At 44.0% G+C, this 18866-nt stretch overlaps 2 protein-coding genes across 4 annotated transcripts; one reads left to right on the forward strand and one right to left on the reverse strand.

The window, feature by feature from the left end:
* Positions 1 to 919: 919 nt before the first annotated feature.
* On the reverse strand, positions 920 to 8649 carry DNAJA1 (DnaJ heat shock protein family (Hsp40) member A1). The gene is made up of 8 exons (XM_064736738.1): positions 8224 to 8649; positions 7952 to 8129; positions 6796 to 6900; positions 6470 to 6697; positions 4995 to 5109; positions 2966 to 3081; positions 2303 to 2403; positions 920 to 1515 (listed from the first exon to the last, which is right to left on the reverse strand). The coding sequence occupies exons 1-8, from the start codon at positions 8353 to 8355 to the stop codon at positions 1297 to 1299; spliced, it is 1194 nt and encodes a 397-aa protein (XP_064592808.1). The 5' UTR covers positions 8356 to 8649; the 3' UTR covers positions 920 to 1296.
* On the forward strand, positions 8599 to 18783 carry APTX (aprataxin). Of its 3 annotated transcripts, none has more exons than XM_064736739.1 (8): positions 8599 to 8982; positions 9731 to 9867; positions 10594 to 10640; positions 12307 to 12618; positions 14021 to 14080; positions 16992 to 17218; positions 18009 to 18112; positions 18404 to 18783. In XM_064736739.1, the coding sequence occupies exons 2-8, from the start codon at positions 9738 to 9740 to the stop codon at positions 18556 to 18558; spliced, it is 1035 nt and encodes a 344-aa protein (XP_064592809.1). In that variant the 5' UTR covers positions 8599 to 8982; positions 9731 to 9737; the 3' UTR covers positions 18559 to 18783. The 3 variants fall into 3 exon arrangements, with proteins under 3 accessions (XP_064592809.1, XP_064592811.1, XP_064592810.1); XM_064736741.1 differs by lacking the exon at positions 8599 to 8982 and adding an exon at positions 9019 to 9038; XM_064736740.1 differs by lacking the exon at positions 8599 to 8982 and adding an exon at positions 9048 to 9231.
* The last annotated feature ends 83 nt before the right edge of the window (positions 18784 to 18866 follow it).

Genomic DNA, 18866 nt, shown 5'->3' on the forward strand with positions numbered 1-18866 from the left:
ACAATACATGTACTGCCACGCAGCAGCTACTCAGATGAGTTCTCCTTGTGACACTTTTGCTTCAAAGCAGAGAAGCACAAGCTCTGTCCCAAGCCAGATGGTTGAGTAAGACTAAACTACCACACTAGAGGTTAAATCTGGACGTGTCCTCTCAGCATATTTTCTGAAAGAAGGTTTTAAAGATTTTTCTGTGAATAGCTGTCTAAAAAGAAGGGGGTGGTGTTTTTGAACCAACATCTGGTCTAAGAAAAGAGGCAATGAACAATTTTGTAATTATATCGGAAACACTTCATCTACAATAATTAGAACATTCATACAGAAATTCAAGAGTCAGCTTGAAATAATGCACACAATACATTCATTGCAGAACATCCTAGATGCAGTGGTTGGTTGCATTCACTAGCCTTCTTTCCTCTGCAGGATCACATATACCCACTAAGAGGACTGGTGCTGCTCTCCACAACACACCAAGGGTATCTGATTTCAGTAATCAGGGTGGAAATCGAGCTTCACCTAGCAGCAGTCTGACGTTCCGAGTCACCTGCATGCTGACAACAGCTAGAGGATTTTACTAATGCACAGTAGCCAAGGCAGTTCCAAGCAAGCTCTGGCTCCACAGGCAGTGTGGCGCAGGACAGCAGTCAAATGGGAGTCACTGATGAAACAAAGGAAGCTCCATACCTAGCTCTGGGGTCAGGACCAGTGCTGGCACAGGAAAGGACTATCTGACCTCATGTGCAATAGCGTGGAAAGCTTGGGGCTCTCATGACATTAATGGGCCTGCGAAGATTGATCACATCTGTGTTAGCCTCATCTACCATGTGGGTGCATTACAGCCAGGCCCTGTTTAACAAACACTAGTAAAAGCCCAAACATTATTATCCTAATTGTACAAAACTTTACTACATCTTACCATGGATTATAAGTACTTGTGCATACTTTATTCACGGAGTATAAGATCTAGAATTTCTAAAAAGCACACCACAGAATCTTAGTTTAAGCCTGGGCAATTGCACACATACAGCAATTACAAGGTTTGGAATAAAAGACAAGCAGGTAAGGGAGTCTGGAGCAAGAGGCAGGGGTGAAGTGCAGTCAACTTCATTTCAGCTTGTATCCTGGAGCTTTATACAAATCGCAAAGTCAGTTTAATTACTTAGTTTATTTCTTTTTGCTTTTAGAAATGACTATGGCTGGATAGAACAACAAATAGCAGGTGAGGGTAAACTGCTTGTAGTCCTTCACTCATCCACTACTGCATACAAAACAAGCATCACAAGTTATTCACTGGCCCATTTATGATGTCTGGCACTGAACACCACCTCTAGGCTGATGCTCATCATCTTCATACACTTCTCCATTATAATGGTGTTTTCGCTTTTGAGACGGATCGAAGTCCACTAATTCCACCTGTTCCATTTCCTCAGTTTCTTCTATCTCCTGCCTTGTAGGTAGCAGTTTTTCGAGTAAGGACAGCTTATCTGAGGAGAGGAAGCCACTCTCTGGGAAGATCACCTGAAATCAAGAGCTAAGGTTACTCAAGTCTATCTGAACTGTTTTTTCATTAGGTCAAAGAGACCTACAGGTTAAATATCTGTCAAAGTCAGGTCTGTCATCCTAGGTTACTTGAATTCAGAGCTTAATATCAGCATCACTAAGCTGGTTTTTAATGCCTACATGAAGTTAGCTTCTAACTCTGGCCACTCAATCAACACCTTTATTCTTCTGCCTCAGGCTGCCCTCTAGAATCAACCACAAAAGCAAAGCAGAAATGTAATACAGTAGCACATATTACTACATATTTATAATAGCATACACAACTACATATTCAAATATATATATATAAACAAAACATCAACATTAGAGATATGGTTCAATATATTCTAAGCTGTAGCAGACAGGCCTTACAGCTGCAGCTCCCAGTATTAGCTTCTCCCCAGACAGGAAAATCAGCATTTTCCAACCTACTCTTCTGCTCCAGTGCAGAAGTTGAAGTTACTCATGCATCCTTCCTACAGGGCAATAGAAACTAAACAACATGTCAAGCAAATAGAAATTCACAAGGTTGCTGAAGAAACTCCTCTGGTACCTAATGTATTTTGAGGGCACAGTGTTCCGGAAGTTTTCTCTGTTCTGAACTATAAATCTGATGGGTTCCATGTCCCCATCATTGTAAAGAACAAATACCAAAACAGGATATCTGATTATTGGTATCTCTTCTTGACTGAGGTAGTGCTTACTGGTTGAATTTTGGATGGATGTTCGGTCCTGAAATGCTGTGGAAGTGAGTTGATTCACTTACCCTGAATTCTATGATCAGACGTCCTTTTTCATACGGTCTGCGATAGATTGGCATACCTTCATTCAACACACACTTAATAGCCCCATGCTCAACAACCTGGCCTAAAAAAAATAAACAAAAAATTACCAAAAAAGGAAGGGAGCCATGCAAGCAACAGAAGCAGCTTTAGTTATAATTCCCTTCAATATTTATGTAGCTTTCTACATTGTGGTTAGGCAGCAACATGTAGTAGTCTTAACAGGAACTTACTGCCTGGTAACATATCAGCAGGAAAGATTGATGTCTACATTACATTCCTGTAAACCTTGTTATGCTTCCCAAAGGAAGCATACTTACAAATTTATTAAGTGCTCCATCGCTTCCAAGGCTGAAAAAGTGGTTTTCAGAGACCCACGGCCTTCAATTCTCATGAGATATCCTCAGGATGCAAGTATGTCCATGAGGTAGGGTCTGTTACTATGTCACGCAAAGAGAAAGTTACTGCTGACTGCTATGCAAAAATCCTTTTTTATTTTAAGATTTGTACTGCAAAGACTAGGGCAAAGAATTTGACACCAGCACACATCCCATTTACATCAAGATGGGGTGCTTCTGTTCCTTTAGATTTCCAGCTTACATTCACTGTATGCTAGAATTTCCAACAGAAAGCAAACCAACTCTTACCAGGATGGGAGGTAATAATAATAGTTCTGTTATCCAGAGTTGTGATGGGCTTTTGAAAGCCACATAGTGCTTCAACCAGTTGAATATCCATAGACAGAAGTAGATCTTCATCTCGTCTAAGGCAGAACCAATCAACAACAGTCACAGTGAGAGAGAAATAGTACAAGGATCATGCCCAACTTCAGTATTTAAAATCTAGAAATTACAATAAGCTGTAATTATAACAGAAACCCAGGCATCTAAACAAAGCATACCAAATATTAATGTAGCTCCTCAATTACTAGAATGATGCTCACTCTGAGAGCCATTACGATTATGTCAAGCTATCTAAAGTGTTACAAGTGTTTATTGAGAAGAAATAATACAGTAAGGCCCACTGGCATCCAGTTTCACTTCACTGCTCATTCCCAATTAAAAAAAAAAATTTCTCAGCCTCATAAATACTGAAACTGGGACAATTAATTCCTTTCTTTGTGTAGATAAATACAGTCTTAATTGCACTAGCTTGCACTATGGTGATCTGTGACACCTTCAAGGTTTATTACCAGGGTAAGTCTGAACAGGTGCTGGCCACTTTGGATAATGATACAAGTACCTTTGACACAAGTACCAAGAAGTATCTGGAATAGATAGTGTTAATTACTTTAACTGTGTTCTGACTTCAGTATGACACTACTAGTAATTGTCTACATGTTCAAAGGCTACAAAATCCTTCATCTTATTCAAAGAATATAGAGCACTCACCCTGTTTTTAAAACATCTCTAACAGAAGACTTGAACGTAAAGCTAATTTTAGACTCTGACAGGAGAGGAGGAACATCCCACTTGTGCGAGAGCATGACCTCAGCATAACCCCACAAGACCAGTAATATCAAGGGTTATTGAAGGACACTAGAACTGAAAGCATTGGGCAGAAGGATAGACAAAAATAATATAGCAGCATTTTGACTTCAGGTCCCAGGAAACCATGAGAACAGTTTGGCATATCTGAATCAGTGTCTGGTTTCACTGGAAGTTAAGAAAAATCAGCTGAGTAAGCTCATCCAAAGCAGAAGTGATTCTTAACCTGTGAGCTCAGTGTTCCTTGGCACAGAATTCTGGCACCAGCTTCAAGAGCTCAGCACCATACATGATAGTGAGGTACACCAGCTGCAGGTTTCCCAAGAACCTTTGGCTCACTGTTCCTATTTACAAGCACAAGGTCAGTGATAAGTGCTTTCTCTAAACCCACCACTTCCTCTGTAACTGCTCTGAGCAGCAGCAGTGAGAAAACAAATGCAACACAGTTCTGCAAGCTCATCAACGGTGCTTTTAACCAAAATATACTTAACAGACTAATTCCATAAACAGTAAAACTACAGAGAGAGGTATGCAACACCCAGCAGTATTGCCTGGGAGCATGAAATAGTTGAGATGTGGTCAGCGCTGCTTGAGTCACTTTTGCTTTCACAATAAAAGCCAGACAAGACCAATTATGCTGCCCATAGCACTTGGGCAGGAAATGAAGTGGGGCAAACCATGTTTGATCACAAGGGTGCACGCTATACTGAGTAAATCTGTCCTAAATAAGATCCACAAACACATATGCACACACTCCAAGTTTTCTGTGTCTTGAGGCCATGTGGACAACAGTGGAATACATTAAATGACAATTTTCTGAGCTAAATAATCGAAAGCAAGGAAACAGTCACAAATATTCAAAACTACTATAAATCTCAGTATTCCAATGAGTTCTTAAAATTAAAGATTTGTAAACTCTTAACTGTAACTCCTTTTGTTTGCCTTCTAGTCCCTTCTGCTGCCAAAGCTCACAGGAGATTACCTCATGCTATTAGAACACAAGTGGCCAGACTAGCTGCACCAGAACTCACCTCAGCGCTCCTCTGACCACCCAGACAAACTCATGGCTGAGTGACAGTCATGTGATCCTATCTCCTGACACTCCAGTACCTACAAGATGAGTGGTAACCAAGGAAGCACGTGGAAAAACTTGACAGGAGATAACATAAGAAAATTCAAGTGTCTTTACCTTGTAAATACAGAGTGGTCTTTCTGATCCAAGACAATAATAATATCCCCGGGCTCCAGACCTGGCTCTTGGTCCCCTTCACCATGGAATGTTATTTTCTGACCATCCTTCATTCCTATTGCACAAAACAAAAACATTTTTCTTATTTTTAATATAAAAGCACCAACAACAAACACTTTTAGAGGCATGAGCTGGTATCAAGATATCTTTAAGCAAGAACATCAGGATCTTCCCTTGAAGGATTCGTTTTTATTTTTTCTTTTAATCCACTCACTTGTTCAACAGATCTTAGCACTGCTAACCTGAATTCAGTCTCAGGACCATCAGGTTTAACTGTACTGCCAAAAGAGCCACCAACATAAAGTCCTGAAGGACAATATCAAGACAGTTTTCATTATACACACAAACACAAAGAAGAAATCAGAAATACTGTGTACAAACTCTATTTCAAGAGCAATTGACTAGTCAGGTTCTTCAGTTTCATAAATATGTGGCACATCTCCTTATGAAGCATCATCTCAGTGCCTGCCAAGTAAAAAAAGCATTCCCCATGGACTGAAAATCTCCTGTAAGAAACTTGTTTCACCCACACAATAAGTCTACTGAACAAACATACTAGCTCTCTAATGCTATATGAGTCTCTTTTCCCTTCCTTCTAGAAAAACATCCTCATATGTTCAAAATATCAGTAATATATATCCCTTCTAGTCCTCATATTTACTACTACTGTAGGATTTGGCCTACAAATTCAGGCATTGCATAAGCTCTGCTTACACTTCACACATGTAACAGCTGCAGGTCACAACCACGAGCGAGTCTGTAAAAGTCATGTACTTGTCAGCTTGCTCTGTCCTACAAGCTGCACTACTCCACAGGCTTCTCCCACCAGCCTCTGGGCAGCCCCCTCAGCAGAAATGGATTTGTCACTCAATACCATTACCTTCACCCATCACACTGAGGGTCTGTGTATCGAGCTGCATTTTGACAGGAAAGGAAGCAGTACCTGCGCTGGGCAGCACTGTCAGGGGTGTGTAGCCAACAGAGTTCTAAGCATGAGAGGCTTAGCACTGTCTCTGCACCCTATCACTATAGCAGACCTGGTTCCCCTTCACACTGAAACACAGCAGAAGTGATCGGAGTCTGCAGGGTTTTGCTGCAGACAGTGAAAATTGATCAGACTACCTGATCACAAACGGGCCTTAGAGGGACCTGAAAAATAATTCACTGCTTACAATAATGCAAGTTTCAGAATTTACTCTTAGTTATGTGCCAGGCTTAAGAAGTGAACACAGAGATAGTTGATCTTCCCTAGAACAACTCTACTTTTTGTAAGACAACAATAAGCAATTTTGCTATGCATTCAGCACTGTTACTTACCAAATTGACACCAGGTATTTGCTAAGGCTTCTGTTTTAGTGCAGCAAATTCAGTCAGCACATTCAAGTTCAATACTTCACCTCAGTAAGACACCTCACCTTTGTCAATGTGAACTTCCAGGATCTTCTTCTCCCGAACAATTTTTCTGCCATTGCAGCTCTTACACCGGTCCTTAGGGCTGATACGCTCCCCATGCCCCTGGCACTCCATACACACAGACTGGATCTGCTGCACCATTCCTGGCCCAATCTGGTGAATTCTGATCTGCATGCCTGTTCCCCTGCAATTAGGGCAGCATTCTACTGCACCTTTCTTACCACCACGACCTGAGAACAAAAATTGGAGATAGGTAGTTATATGCTACCAGAAAAAAACCCCAAAAGCTTTAGAAACATATTCTCTTTAGTTTCAGTTTCAACATTACCTTCACACTTGTCACAGATGACATTTTTCTGCAGTGCAAGTTTTCTCATTGCACCATTGTACATATCTTCCAAACTTACTGACAACTGGTGGACCACATTTTTGCCTGTAAAAGAACAAATATTTATTCAAGTTTAGAAGCTTGGTCTTCACATCTCCCTGTCAAGCCATGATAAGCCAAGTCTCTGGGCTTTAGCATCTTGTTTCAATAGAGCTTTGTCTTGTTTTGCTCATATTAGTCAAAAGCCCCTTCTCAGCTGCTGTCATATTAGGGAACAGTTGTTATGACTGACTCTGGCAAAGTCAGAGGAGACCTTCTGGAAAAGTACTAACAGTGAAAACAACAGAACATACAGAACCTCAAATGTGTAAGTTTTATAATGCAGGACCCTGGTTTCAACAAAGTCACCAAACAGATCTCCTACAAACAAGTGAGAGACTCTGTTTGAAATCTCCACTTCGGCACCGTCCTCCTCTCACCACGTGACCTTCTGGAACCAGAAATGACCAACTACATTTTACCTTCCGGAACTCCTTAGCACTTCAGCTGCTGTAGGCTTAGTTGTTACAGAGTTGTTACACGGTTGTTACAGACTCTTAACACTTGGATACAAAACAATTTTTCTTCCCTTTCTCACCAGATCTGCACTAAGAGGTGATGGGGTCAGCACTGCTCTTAACAAGTTTAAAGTTCTTCCCAGCGTGATTAAACTGGATCTTAACTTCTGAGTAGCATTTTACTGCACCTTCAACATAATACCAATGCACAGTGCAGAACAAAGAAAAGTTTCACAGACTGAACTGGATCTTGATGTCAAGGTAGTTGTTTTTACACGCTACACTTACACTAGGTTAGTTAACAAACCATTTTAAGATACTTTACCTTTCCATTTCCTATTTTGTCTACCAGCAGCTGGGCTTACACTCAGCTAAAGGTACTCCGAACGCGCCTGGTTAGCGATTAACAGAGGACAATGCACAGGAGACCAAACTACCACTTGCACCAACCAAACGCCCTCCCTTGGGGTTTCAGGCGTTAAGGGAAAACAGTTTTCTCCAATTTTCAGATTAACCCTGTAACTTCAATTAAACTCTGTTTAAATTCCCACATCTATGACATTCTCTTCAAAGAATCTGATACCCCGCCGACACATTACCTCGCCTCTCCCTCTGCATCCTTCCCCCGCCGCCGAAGAACATATCGAATATGTCCATGGGTGACCCGAAGCCGCCGCCAGAGCCGCCCTCCTTGATAGCTTGCTCGCCTCCTTTGTCATACAGCTCCCTCTTCTTCGAGTCCGACAGCACTTCGTAAGCTTGCGAGATCTGCTTGAACTGCGGAAAGGACAGTCACCGGCACTCAGGCACCTGCGGCACCCCCGGCGGGACTCCCGCCCGCCCCCGTCCCCTCCCGGCCCGTCCCGCCGACCTTCTCGCCCTCATTGGGGTTCTTGTCCGGGTGGTACTTGAGCGCGAGCTTGCGGTAGGCCTTCTTCAGCTCCTCGGCGGACGCGTTGGGCTTAACGCCCAGCACATCGTAGTAGGTCGTCTCCTTCACCATAGCGGCGGTGGCAGCGGCAGGAGGCCCCCGGGGCGGCGGACGCAGATGCCACTCGGCGCTGCTCCGATCCCGACTCTTCTGGAAACTTCGGGCCGGTCCCGCAGCCCCGCCGCTTAACAGCCGGCCCCGCCCCGGAAGTCCTGCCCCGCCGCGCGCCGGGCCCGGGCGAGTGGCCCACCAATGGCTGATGGGGAGGGGAAGGCGCTTGGCCAATCAGCGCGCGCCTCCGCCACCCGCATTGAGCGCTGACCCCGCCCCGCGGGGGCTGTGGCGTCCCTGCCCAGCGTCTGACTCGCCCTGCGCCTGCGCGCTGGGCCGCTCCCGCCCTCGGAGGCACCGAGCTGCACCGGATACGGGGCGCCGCTGCCTTCCCGGCACTGCTTCGCGCCTTTCCCCCCGTCACCCGACGCGGGCCTGCCTCCGCGCCGCACAGGCCAGCCGGCGGTCCGGGCCGCTTCACTCTGCTGCGCCTTTGCCAGGACCCACTGCCCACCCCCGGTTCCGCGGGCCCAGTGCGCCTGCGCTGGGCCACACGCCGTGGCGGGAGCCTTTACCTGGTCACGTGGGTGATACGCTGCAGTATCTGATTGGCTGCGGGGCGGCGGCGGCGCGAACGTCACCCGTGCGGTAAGGGGGAGGGGTCCGTCCCGGCGTTGCCATGGGAACGGGGCCCACGGGGATGGGTGTGCCGTGGGTTGGGTGTGGGGATGGTGTTTTGCCGTGGGGATGGGTGTGGGATGGGTGTGCCGTGGGATGGGTGTGCCGTGGGATGGGTGTGTGACAGTGCCGGTGTTACACCGGGACGGAGCCTGGCTTTCCACGGTCATGAGCTCTCCACCGCAGAGCTGGGTGGAAAAGGGCTGAGCGCCGGGCAGGGTGAGGGATCTTTGCTGTCCAGGGTCAAATTGATGTAAACTTGAAGATTTCATGGCATGGTCCGTGTGCTGAGTGTTGCTGGATGGAAGCTGCCCCGACTCTCTCTCATCTCTTGTCTTCTGCTGCTCTCTCTTGTTTTGGTGGTTAATTTCTCAGGTGAACTCTGATCCAGTGGGAAACAAATTGAGCTTTTTTGTGGCTAGGCTCTTCTGTCAGACGGAGGAGTCCCATTAAATCCAATTGATTTTTCCTGTATATGGTTCACGGATGTGAGAATATACAGTAGTGTAGGAAGGAAAACAGGATTGGCCTTTCACCAGCAACCTGCTCATAGATTATGCAAGTGCTGGTGACATGCTTTGCTTTGAATTTCAGAAACTTGAACCCAAGTTAGCAGAATTGGTTCAGCTAATGGTTGGGCTGGCACCAGAATTCATGGACCCTGTTCCACAGGAAGGTGGCCCTCGGGAAGTAACACACTGTTTATTTTGCTCTGTAGCTCAGTGATGCGTGTGTGCTGGCTTGTGGGCAAAGAGAAATGTGCTCAGCGAGTGAAACTGCCACACTTGGAAGCTGTGGTGGTTGGGCGTGGCCCAGAGACTGGGATAACGGATAAGAAGTGTTCACGGCAGCAAGGTAAGGTGATTTCGCTCAAATCCTGCTTTCCATGTGCAGAGCAGCTGAGCTTGCCTCGCTCCTCTATGTGGTCTGCAGTGTTGCCTGGTTCTTGAACTCATCAATCCTTTTTAATAAGCACTTACAGAGATCTCTGGGGCCTAAAAAATCAGAGACAGCCAGTGACAGGACATCCACCTCTGTAAACTAAAGCTTTGAATCTTAATGTGAGTTCCCAGGCCAAAAGTTGTGTTTCACTGCCTGCATCCCTATTCGTGAGCAGCACTTCTTCTCCATAGTATTCCACCAATTGATTTTTAGCATGACTTGTCATTTTATACATAAAATAATGTGATGTTGGAGAATATATGAAAATGCCTATTACCTATACAATGCTGCACATCTTCCTTGTTTTATCTTCTGTGCCTCTGGACACAGTCTTGCTCTGTGTCTTTTTTTTTTGTCCCAGAGGGCTGGTAAGAATGTCAAGAATACGTATAAGACATCAACAGAGTCCAGCTTTGTTCTGAAGTAATTCTACCCTTGGCTTAGTGTGTGGGTTGGCTCTGTTTTACCTGTGTTCCTGGAAAGAAGAGATGAGGCAGAAGTATTCTTGGCACACATTCACAAAGATCAGCTCCAGAAAGAAACAGCTCTTCAAAAATAGGAGTGTTTCCTGCACTGGGTGGTTCAGCAGAGTTCTTTTTATTTGCATGGTTTTGTGACACTTTGTTCTTTCTTTTCCAGTTCAGTTAAAAGCAGACTGTAACAAGGGGTATGTCACAGTTAAACAGGTATGTTTTTATGTATGGATCTGCAGTGTTTCTGGCACTTACTGGGACAGTTGTACTTAGCTCCACAAATGCTCCAAGTGATGATAATGATCACTGGGTCTGAGGGACCTGAAGCTTTCTTATCACCAAGGGAGGTTAGAGCAAGTGACCCTCAGAAGTGAACTTTCTGCTTTGTGCACCTCCATGAAAGGCTGCACTATTCCTTCCAGATACATTCCAGTCTAAGACCGCCAGACTTGCAGCATCAGGGAATGCTGTTGTGAATCCTCAGTCAGTTCTGTTGGGTGCTGCATTTGAGAGACTTTGGACTTCTTCTACTAAACTTGTTTATCTTTCTCCTGAGCCTTAAACTTCATAAGCTGAGGCAGCCCTTTGTTTAAGATTGAACTTCTTGTGTTAATGGGAGTCCCCAGTTGTAGAATGGGTGAGCTCATAGAGCTGGAGATGTGGTTACTTATGGGAAGAGATGGGATGAGAGATACCACTGCTGGAATGCCCCTTTTACCAGATGGATGGAGGTAGGCCTACTCCCTCATGCGTACCAGACCCAGTATCTCTGAGATACTATGAAGGGAAAGGTCTCTGGTGCTGTGTTTGTTTGTGTGTGTGTGTGTGTGTGTGTGCCCACAGCATCAGCCTGTGCAGACAGTACCACAACATGTTGTACCTGCCGAGGGGTCATGCCTTCTCTCAAAATGACTCCACAGCCCACTAGGCACAGGCACCTGGGGGTATCTGGTGAATCTGGCGGAGATATCTATGACAGTTTCTCTCAGAAATCAACCCTAGTCATGATTTGAATATTGTGTTACTGGAATCTCAAAACTGAGGATGCTTTCTGGTGGTGGGTGCTAGCATGTTTTCTCTGCCTGTTGAGGAGTTGCTCCCCAGATGACAGGTGTGTGGCACAAGGTTCTAGTGATCAGTTGTTTGATAATTTATTCACTCATGGGAAGCATCCTTGACCTGAGTGAAACTGCAGAGCTGTAGACTAAAGAGATCCTGGCTGGAATCAGGTGTGTGCTTCATTGCAGTGAATACCAAGTGAGAGGTGTAGTACCATCTTGTGAAGCGTGCAGGTATGGCAGTGACAAAGCAAACGAAAAGTTTCTCTGACTGAATTCATCAGTCGCAGGAGGGAGCTGATTTTCTAACGCCCCTTTTGTGCATAAATATTAACATTTTGCTGAAGACTCCTAATTTTTGTAGGGTCACCCATATGATGATGCAAAATCCACCTATCAAGCAATCACTGTAGGTTGCCTACATCACAACACCATTGCACTAAAATAATTTGCTAAAACTACTGTTACTCCTCAGAAATAATGGCTGCTGTTGCTAGTTGTTTAATAGGTTGTTAATTTGTGTGGAAAGTGCAGCACAAGTGGTTCTGTTACTGTGTAACTGCTGCAGACCAGGCTCCCTGTGACACAGGCCCTAAGGGTGTGTGCTGACAGGCGTGACTGCAAGACTGGGACAGAGGCAGATGTCCCCAGTGCTGCACTGCCTGGTCTGCTGAAGCGGGTTGATGTGGGCAGGGTGGGTGGTGAATACAAAATGCATTTGCTTTCCAGGATAATGGTATTCCAGGAGACCGGAACAGAAGTTGGCAATTCCACTCACAACATAATTTTTTACTATTTTTTCCTTTTTCTGTCTACCAAAGATAGGGGTAAACCCAACTAGTGTTGATCTTGTGAATATTGGCAAGGGTGAAGTGGTGAAAATGAAGCCAGGCCAAGTTCTGCATATTGTAAATAACCTTTACCCCTACACGGTGCAATTTGCTGAAGAGTCTGGGAAAGCTGTTCCAGAAACAGACAAGATGTCAAATGAAGGCTCCTGTGAGAATGATGATACTGAGCTTGTGCCCAGAAAAACAATGAAGCTGGAAGTGGTGGATACACAAGGCAGTTCTATAAATCCTAAGCTTAGCAATACCAGTGTAACTACACATGAAGGAACTTCGAGCAAAAAGGTGAGTGTGCTGGTATTAGTACTTGTGCTGTTTCTCCTGGGGTTGTCTCCTCCATGAGGAGACATGGTCTTTTGCTTTTGTGGATTCTGCTGGTGAGAGGCATCTTGGGTGAGCACAAATCCTCAAAGTATACAGAGCATGAGAGGTGTTATGTGCTCCTGACATCACCCACACCCTGGGAAAGTTACTTGGGACCCATGCTAACCTGATCTGAGAGTTAGGTATGTGTGAGAATGAGCAAATGAGGATTTAATCTCTGGTTTCAGCTGCAGTTTCTGCTAGAAGAACAGTCCACGTGAGCTCTATTTAGCTGCAGTCACCCAAGGACACTGTCCTGGCTCTTGAGTGGTTATCTAAAAGCAAGTGCACAGAGAACAGAACAACCTGAGCATTTTCTTTTTAAAATTTGTTTGTTTATAATTGCATGAAGCTTTTTTTCTCCTCCTGCTTTGTTCATTCCATATGGCAGAACCATGTTTACATTAGTGAATGTTAGCAGCCATAATCTTTGAAAGGGAGTTTTTAGCCCTGTGACATGGACAAAATAAAAGACCTTAATGCATTTGGAACTAGTGCAGTGCTGAAGGAGAAGGCACAGCAATAAAACCCCTTAAGACAAAATTTTATTCTCAGGTTGCTGTGAGTTAACCACTTATTTAATTTGTGGACTTGGGCTGGTTATGTTAGGGCCAGATTTGTGGTAGAATGAGCAGGGAGATGACAACTCACACTATAGCCCTGCCAGCACTATAATAATGTTTGAACGTCTTTCTTTGTAAGAATATGATGAATATCATTACTGCTCTGAATAGTTAAAACATTTGTTTTGAAAAAGGTGCACTCAAGACACACCTTCTATTAGGTGTTCAGTAGCAAAGTTAAGAAATAGTTTGTGTTGATCAAAGGCTTGATCTCCCCATGCCTTTATTGTCTTCTCTGCAAGCCACTGAACAACATAAAAAAAATCAATACATCTAAGGATAAGGCCACACACTGCAACTACTTTTTTTCTGTGCAGAGCAGTATGGGATAGGACAGTTAATGGACATCTTTGTTCTTTCTTTGGTTCTTGTGATCCCTGAAGCAGAGGACCTTGTGCCATGACACATGCAGGCAAATTGTTCAATTTAAACACATTTATAGCTCCCTGCTGTTGAATTTCCAATGTTTGGAAGATTGAACTTTCCATCTTCACAGTATCTTGTTAAAAGTTTTCAAAAGTAGCTTTTTAGGGGCAGTTGGAGCAGGTATGTTCGCATTTTATAGAAGGGAAATAATTTAACTCTCATTCAGCTGTTATTGTACTGCTGTGTACAAATGAATATTCTTTACTGAATCCTTTGAAGTATATAATTGAACGCTTAATTGTCTTACAATTTATTTTTCCCATTCTGTGCTATAGGAACATTTAGGACACTGGAGTCAGGGTCTAAAGAGCTCCATGCAAGATCCAAAAATGCAGGTGAGAGCTGTATACTTGTACTTTACAGTAGATCTTGTCTCATAAAGCTAAATGAGCTTTCTTTCTTCCTTCTGCAGTTTGCTTTAACAGTCTGGTTAATCAGTGGAGTCCTGCATGAGGGCTGAAATGTACTTGCATCTCTCCCTGTAGTAACATTAACTTGGAAGTCCCTACTGTACTGATTTCGCAGATTCTCATTGTGTTAATTTCTTTGAGCTCTCAGCACTGTGAGATTTGGCCAACAGATTTCAAAAACATTGATGGGAGAGCAGAGAGCTGTGCAGTTTCTTTGTTTCCTCAGGGAAACCAACTAAGTGTTATCATTTGAAGCTGAGCAAGCCACAGGAGTTCCCATTCTGCAGCAGTCAGTGCTGTGTTGTTTCCTTGTTTCCAGCAAGTTCTTAACTTTCACGCCTTTATGTCAGCTGACATGATCTGACCTCTTGCCTCACTGGGCCCCTTCAGGTGACGATCACTGTTAGGCTGAGGATAATTTAGAGTCATAGTGTATGTTGAGTTGGAAGGGACCCATCAGGATCATTGAATCCAACTCTTAGCCTTCACAGGACATTCCCAGAAATCACATCATGTACCTGAAAGCTCTTCTTGAGCTCTGACGGACCTGGTGTCATGACAGGTTCCCTGGGGAGCCTGTTCCAGAGCCCAGCCATCCTCTGGGTGAAGAACCTTTCCCTGATATCCAGCCTAAACCTCCCCTGACTCAGCTTCAGGCCATTTCGTCAAGTCCTGTCACTGTTCATGAGAGTGAAGAGGTCAGTGCCTGCTGCTTCTTGTCCCCTCACAAGGAAGTTGTAGCTGCAATGAGTTCTCCCCTCAGTTCCCTCCAGGCTGGACAGACAAAGTGACCTCAGCCCCTCCTCATATGGCTTCCTTTCAAGGCCCTTCACCATCTTCTGAGCCCTGCTTTGGACATTTTCTAAGGGCTTTATGTCTTCTACTGTGTCACTCAGAACTGCCCCCAGCACTGGAGGTGAGGCTGTCTCAGTGCAGAGCAGAGCAGGACAATCCCTCCCTTGCCTGGCTGTGATGCTGTGCCTGATGCACCCCAGGACATGGATGGCCCTCCTGCCTGCCAGGGCACAGCTGACTCACATTCAACTTGACATGAACCAGGACCCCCAGCTTCCATTCCATGGAGCTGCACTCCAGTCTCTTGCTCCCCAGTCTCTCTCTGTGTCCAGAGTTGCCCTGTCCAAGGTGCAGAGTCCAGCACGTTACCTTGTTAAACTTCTGCCCAGCCCTCAATTTGTCCAGGTCTCTCTGAAGGGCTTTCCTGCCTTCAAGGGAGTTGACAGTTCCTCCCACTTAGTGTTGTTGGCAAACTTGCTTTCTGTTCTTTCCATTCCTGTGTCCAGGTAATTTATAAAGCTGTTGAAGAGCACAGGGCTGAGATGGAGCCCTGTGGAACCCCACCAGTGACAGGTCACCAGTCTGATGTCACCCATTCACTGTAACCTTTTGTGCCAGACCTGTGACCCAGTTCCTTGCTTAGCTGATAACTAAACAGAAGGCTCCTGTTTCTGGATTGATTTTTCTTCTCATACAAGTGTGCAGTGTTGAACTGCATAGATTTACAGGAGAACTGGATGCCCATTGTCCTAGAGTTGCCAGCACTTTCAAATGAGTCTATATATAGGGGATGATAAAGCCCCTATAGAGTACATTCTTCTTCCATAATTTTTAAACATGAAACCTTATTTTTACCCCTGAAGGAGAATTCTGTATACTTACCAAAACCAGGCTTTCTTGACCCAAAATGTAAGCAGGTTTTAAAACTGTTCTTTTAATGTTAGACACAAGTACCTGTTTATGAGTGAAGGTTAGCTTTATTAGTTGTAGTTTCAATCTGAATACACAAACAATAGAACTCCTATCTTTTCTTTTTAATCAAATATTAAACGGCCATATTTCTTTTTTCTTGAACGTGAAAAGACTTGAATGTGATCCTGTTCCTGTTGGCAGCAGGAGCAGACAGTAGTATGTGTGTATAAAATATCTTGCTGCTGAAAGAATCAGTCCTATGATTTGTGTGCCAATAGAACTCTAATCTTCTTTCCTGTAGAGTAAGACTGATCTGTATATAAACATCCAAGACTTAATTAACAAAGGTGACAAAGACATCATCCATCTCTCATCAGCTGGTGCCCTGCTAAGAGACCAGAGACACAATACACAGTTTCTGCATCACAGCCTGATGGTTTTTTATTGCTGGGTTCTCTCCCCTGTTGTCCACAAACTTCCCAACCATTTCTCTTCCTCAGCTGCACTGAATTGTTGTAGAACGTAAAACAAAATGAAAACAGGAAGTAGGACATGATAGACAGGATTCTGTTCTTCTTGTGAGTGATCTTACAAAGCAGTACACTGGGTAGGATGAACTGAAATAGCCCAGACTTGAATATTTTTGTCTTTGTAATGCTGGTGGAGGTCTGTTGCACACTGCTGTTAGCACATCTGACATTTGTGCTTCACTCTGGAAATTTGCAACCTAGTACGTTCCAACATATTCAGTATTGAGCACTGTGGTTTTGTTTGTGACTGCAGAGTTTGAGCATAGCCTGATGGAAGTAGAGTTCCTTAGGCCTCACTGATATCTCAGTCCAGGTGATTTTCTAAAGTTCATATACCGCTGTAGTTATGGTTAACATACTGGAAAGTAAGATTAGAGAGCTTTTGCCCCTTTTATAATAAAGTATATGAAAAAGGATGCTGGAGCATCTCTCCATAGCTCCCTGGTATGTGTTATGGAAGAGGGTACTTATCCTGGAGAAGCTTAATTCCAGCAAAAGTTTTCACTGGATAGCATCTCTCCACTAAATATAGTGCTTATAGGAATAATTTGTTTAACTTTCAATTGTAAAGTAATCTAGTTATTTCATTTTTTCGCAAGGTTTACAAAGATGAAAAGATTGTAGTCATCAAGGATAAATATCCCAAAGCACGTTACCACTGGCTTATCTTACCATGGGACCCTATTTCAAGCCTGAAGTCAGTCACCAGGGACCACCTTGCACTTCTGGAACATATGCATGCCGTTGGGCAAAAAATGATTGAACAGTGCCCTGCCCGAGAGAGCCTGGAGTTCCGACTGGGTTACCATGCTATCCCCAGTATGAGGTAAGACCTAGAGGAGTCATGTGGCTGTTGTTCCAGTTACACAGATCTGGGGCTAAATCCATGAGGACATTTGGCATTGCTAAAGAACAGGCAGTCCTCCTCCACACATGAGACAGCTTGGTGTGCAGTCCTTTGCCCCACGCTGCTGTGTAGATCCTGAGGCACGGGGGAAATGCCTGTTGGGCTTCTCTAGGAGAAGCTGGTGCCTGGGGCTGTGGGATGCCTGTGGTCCAGCCCCAGTGACAGAAGCACTGCTGCCATTGCTAGGGCATCCCGCTCCCAGGGCACCAGCAGGGATTAGAGACTGACTCCTAGACCTGTTAAGGCTGGGAGCAAGGATTTGAGTCTTGTGTGTAAGTCCCGACCTTAGAGTGTCCAGGTCTCTGTTGATACTGCAGTCAGTTGTTCTCCAGTTCTTGAATGAAGCTTTTGAACACTGATCAAGTCCCATTCAATTACTCTACAAATAATAAAACTTTGGTTTATTATTAAATCTTTAATAAACCTGTGGTTTGCTAACACTACTGTCTCTGCCTTTTTGGAAACTAGCAGGAATATAGACTGCAGTGAGGACCAATGGAATATGCAGACTAGTGACCCTGACTCTTTATAAGTGACATGCTTGGCAAGAGACAGTGCTTCCAGAACTGACTGTGTTTCTTCTGTCACAGGGTCAGGACTGACCCACAAGGCTGGCACCCTTGTGAATCATGTTTGCAACTGATACAACTGCAAAACAACTTTGAGCATTAACCATCTTCTCTCATATCTACGTTATATTTTTTTTCAGTCAGCTACATTTGCATGTAATCAGCCAGGATTTTGATTCTCCAGCCCTGAAAACCAAAAAGCACTGGAATTCTTTTACTACAGACTACTTCTTAAACTCTCAAGGTAATTAGACAAAGTATTTCATAACATACTTGCACATTCTGGCTTTGGGCTTTTCTTCCAAACAAATGTGCAAGTCATACATATTATTGCAGTAAGTGAAAGATTTTATTTAATTTAAGATATTGGGGAGTAGCACTGAGTAAAATTCAACAAATTTTGTGGCTGGTTTAAATTGGAATGCAGCAATGACATATTGTGCATGCAAAACAATGCACAGAGATTTGCAGTGTCATGTGTTTCATGATGCTATGTGGTCTCAATACCTATGGTCTTTTTTATTTTTTTCCCCAGATGTGATAGAGGTGGTAAGAAGCAAGGGAAAAGTAATGGTGAAAGACCATACCTCTGAACTTCTCAAACTCCCCCTCAGATGCCATCGCTGTAAACAACAGCTATCCACAATCCCACAGTTAAAGGAACATCTTCGGAAACACTGGCCAAAATGATTTTGCAAAAAATAATCTTTCAATCTGTCTTCAGATTTCAAGCCAACACAAAGACAACAAAATGTTAATGGAAATGTATGTTTATTAACTAGAGTGACATGTTGTAATGTGGGGAAAAGTGGCCTGGAAACAGCAGCATACTAATAAGTAATAGCTTCAACAAAACCTCAAGCCCTCTTCTTCCTTCCTACTGAAAATGTAAATAAAGTGACTTCAGAAATGGAAGCTTTTTGGTTGCAGCTTTTTTGTTGTACAGTCACACTAATCTGTAAGTGAACTGAGGTCTGGGAGAAGTGCTTTGTTTGGAT

The sequence above is a fragment of the Zonotrichia leucophrys genome, chromosome Z, assembly GCF_028769735.1.
Source record: "Zonotrichia leucophrys gambelii isolate GWCS_2022_RI chromosome Z, RI_Zleu_2.0, whole genome shotgun sequence".
Lineage (NCBI taxonomy): Eukaryota > Metazoa > Chordata > Aves > Passeriformes > Passerellidae > Zonotrichia > Zonotrichia leucophrys.

What these genes read in the sequence shown, in the direction of transcription:
- DNAJA1 (XM_064736738.1), bottom strand. Translation starts at nt 8,355, where the DNA reads ATGGTGAAGGAGACGACCTACTACGATGTGCTGGGCGTTAAGCCCAAC. An exon ending in ACCCCAATGAGGGCGAGAAG is followed by an intron (nt 8,130 to 8,223) that starts GTCGGCGGGACG and finishes TCCTTTCCGCAG; the next exon opens with TTCAAGCAGATCTCGCAAGC. An exon ending in CATCTGTGACAAGTGTGAAG is followed by an intron (nt 6,698 to 6,795) that starts GTAATGTTGAAA and finishes TTTTGTTCTCAG; the next exon opens with GTCGTGGTGGTAAGAAAGGT.
- APTX (XM_064736739.1), top strand. Translation starts at nt 9,738, where the DNA reads ATGCGTGTGTGCTGGCTTGTGGGCAAAGAGAAATGTGCTCAGCGAGTG. An exon ending in GAAGTGTTCACGGCAGCAAG is followed by an intron (nt 9,868 to 10,593) that starts GTAAGGTGATTT and finishes TTTCTTTTCCAG; the next exon opens with TTCAGTTAAAAGCAGACTGT. An exon ending in GGTATGTCACAGTTAAACAG is followed by an intron (nt 10,641 to 12,306) that starts GTATGTTTTTAT and finishes TGTCTACCAAAG; the next exon opens with ATAGGGGTAAACCCAACTAG.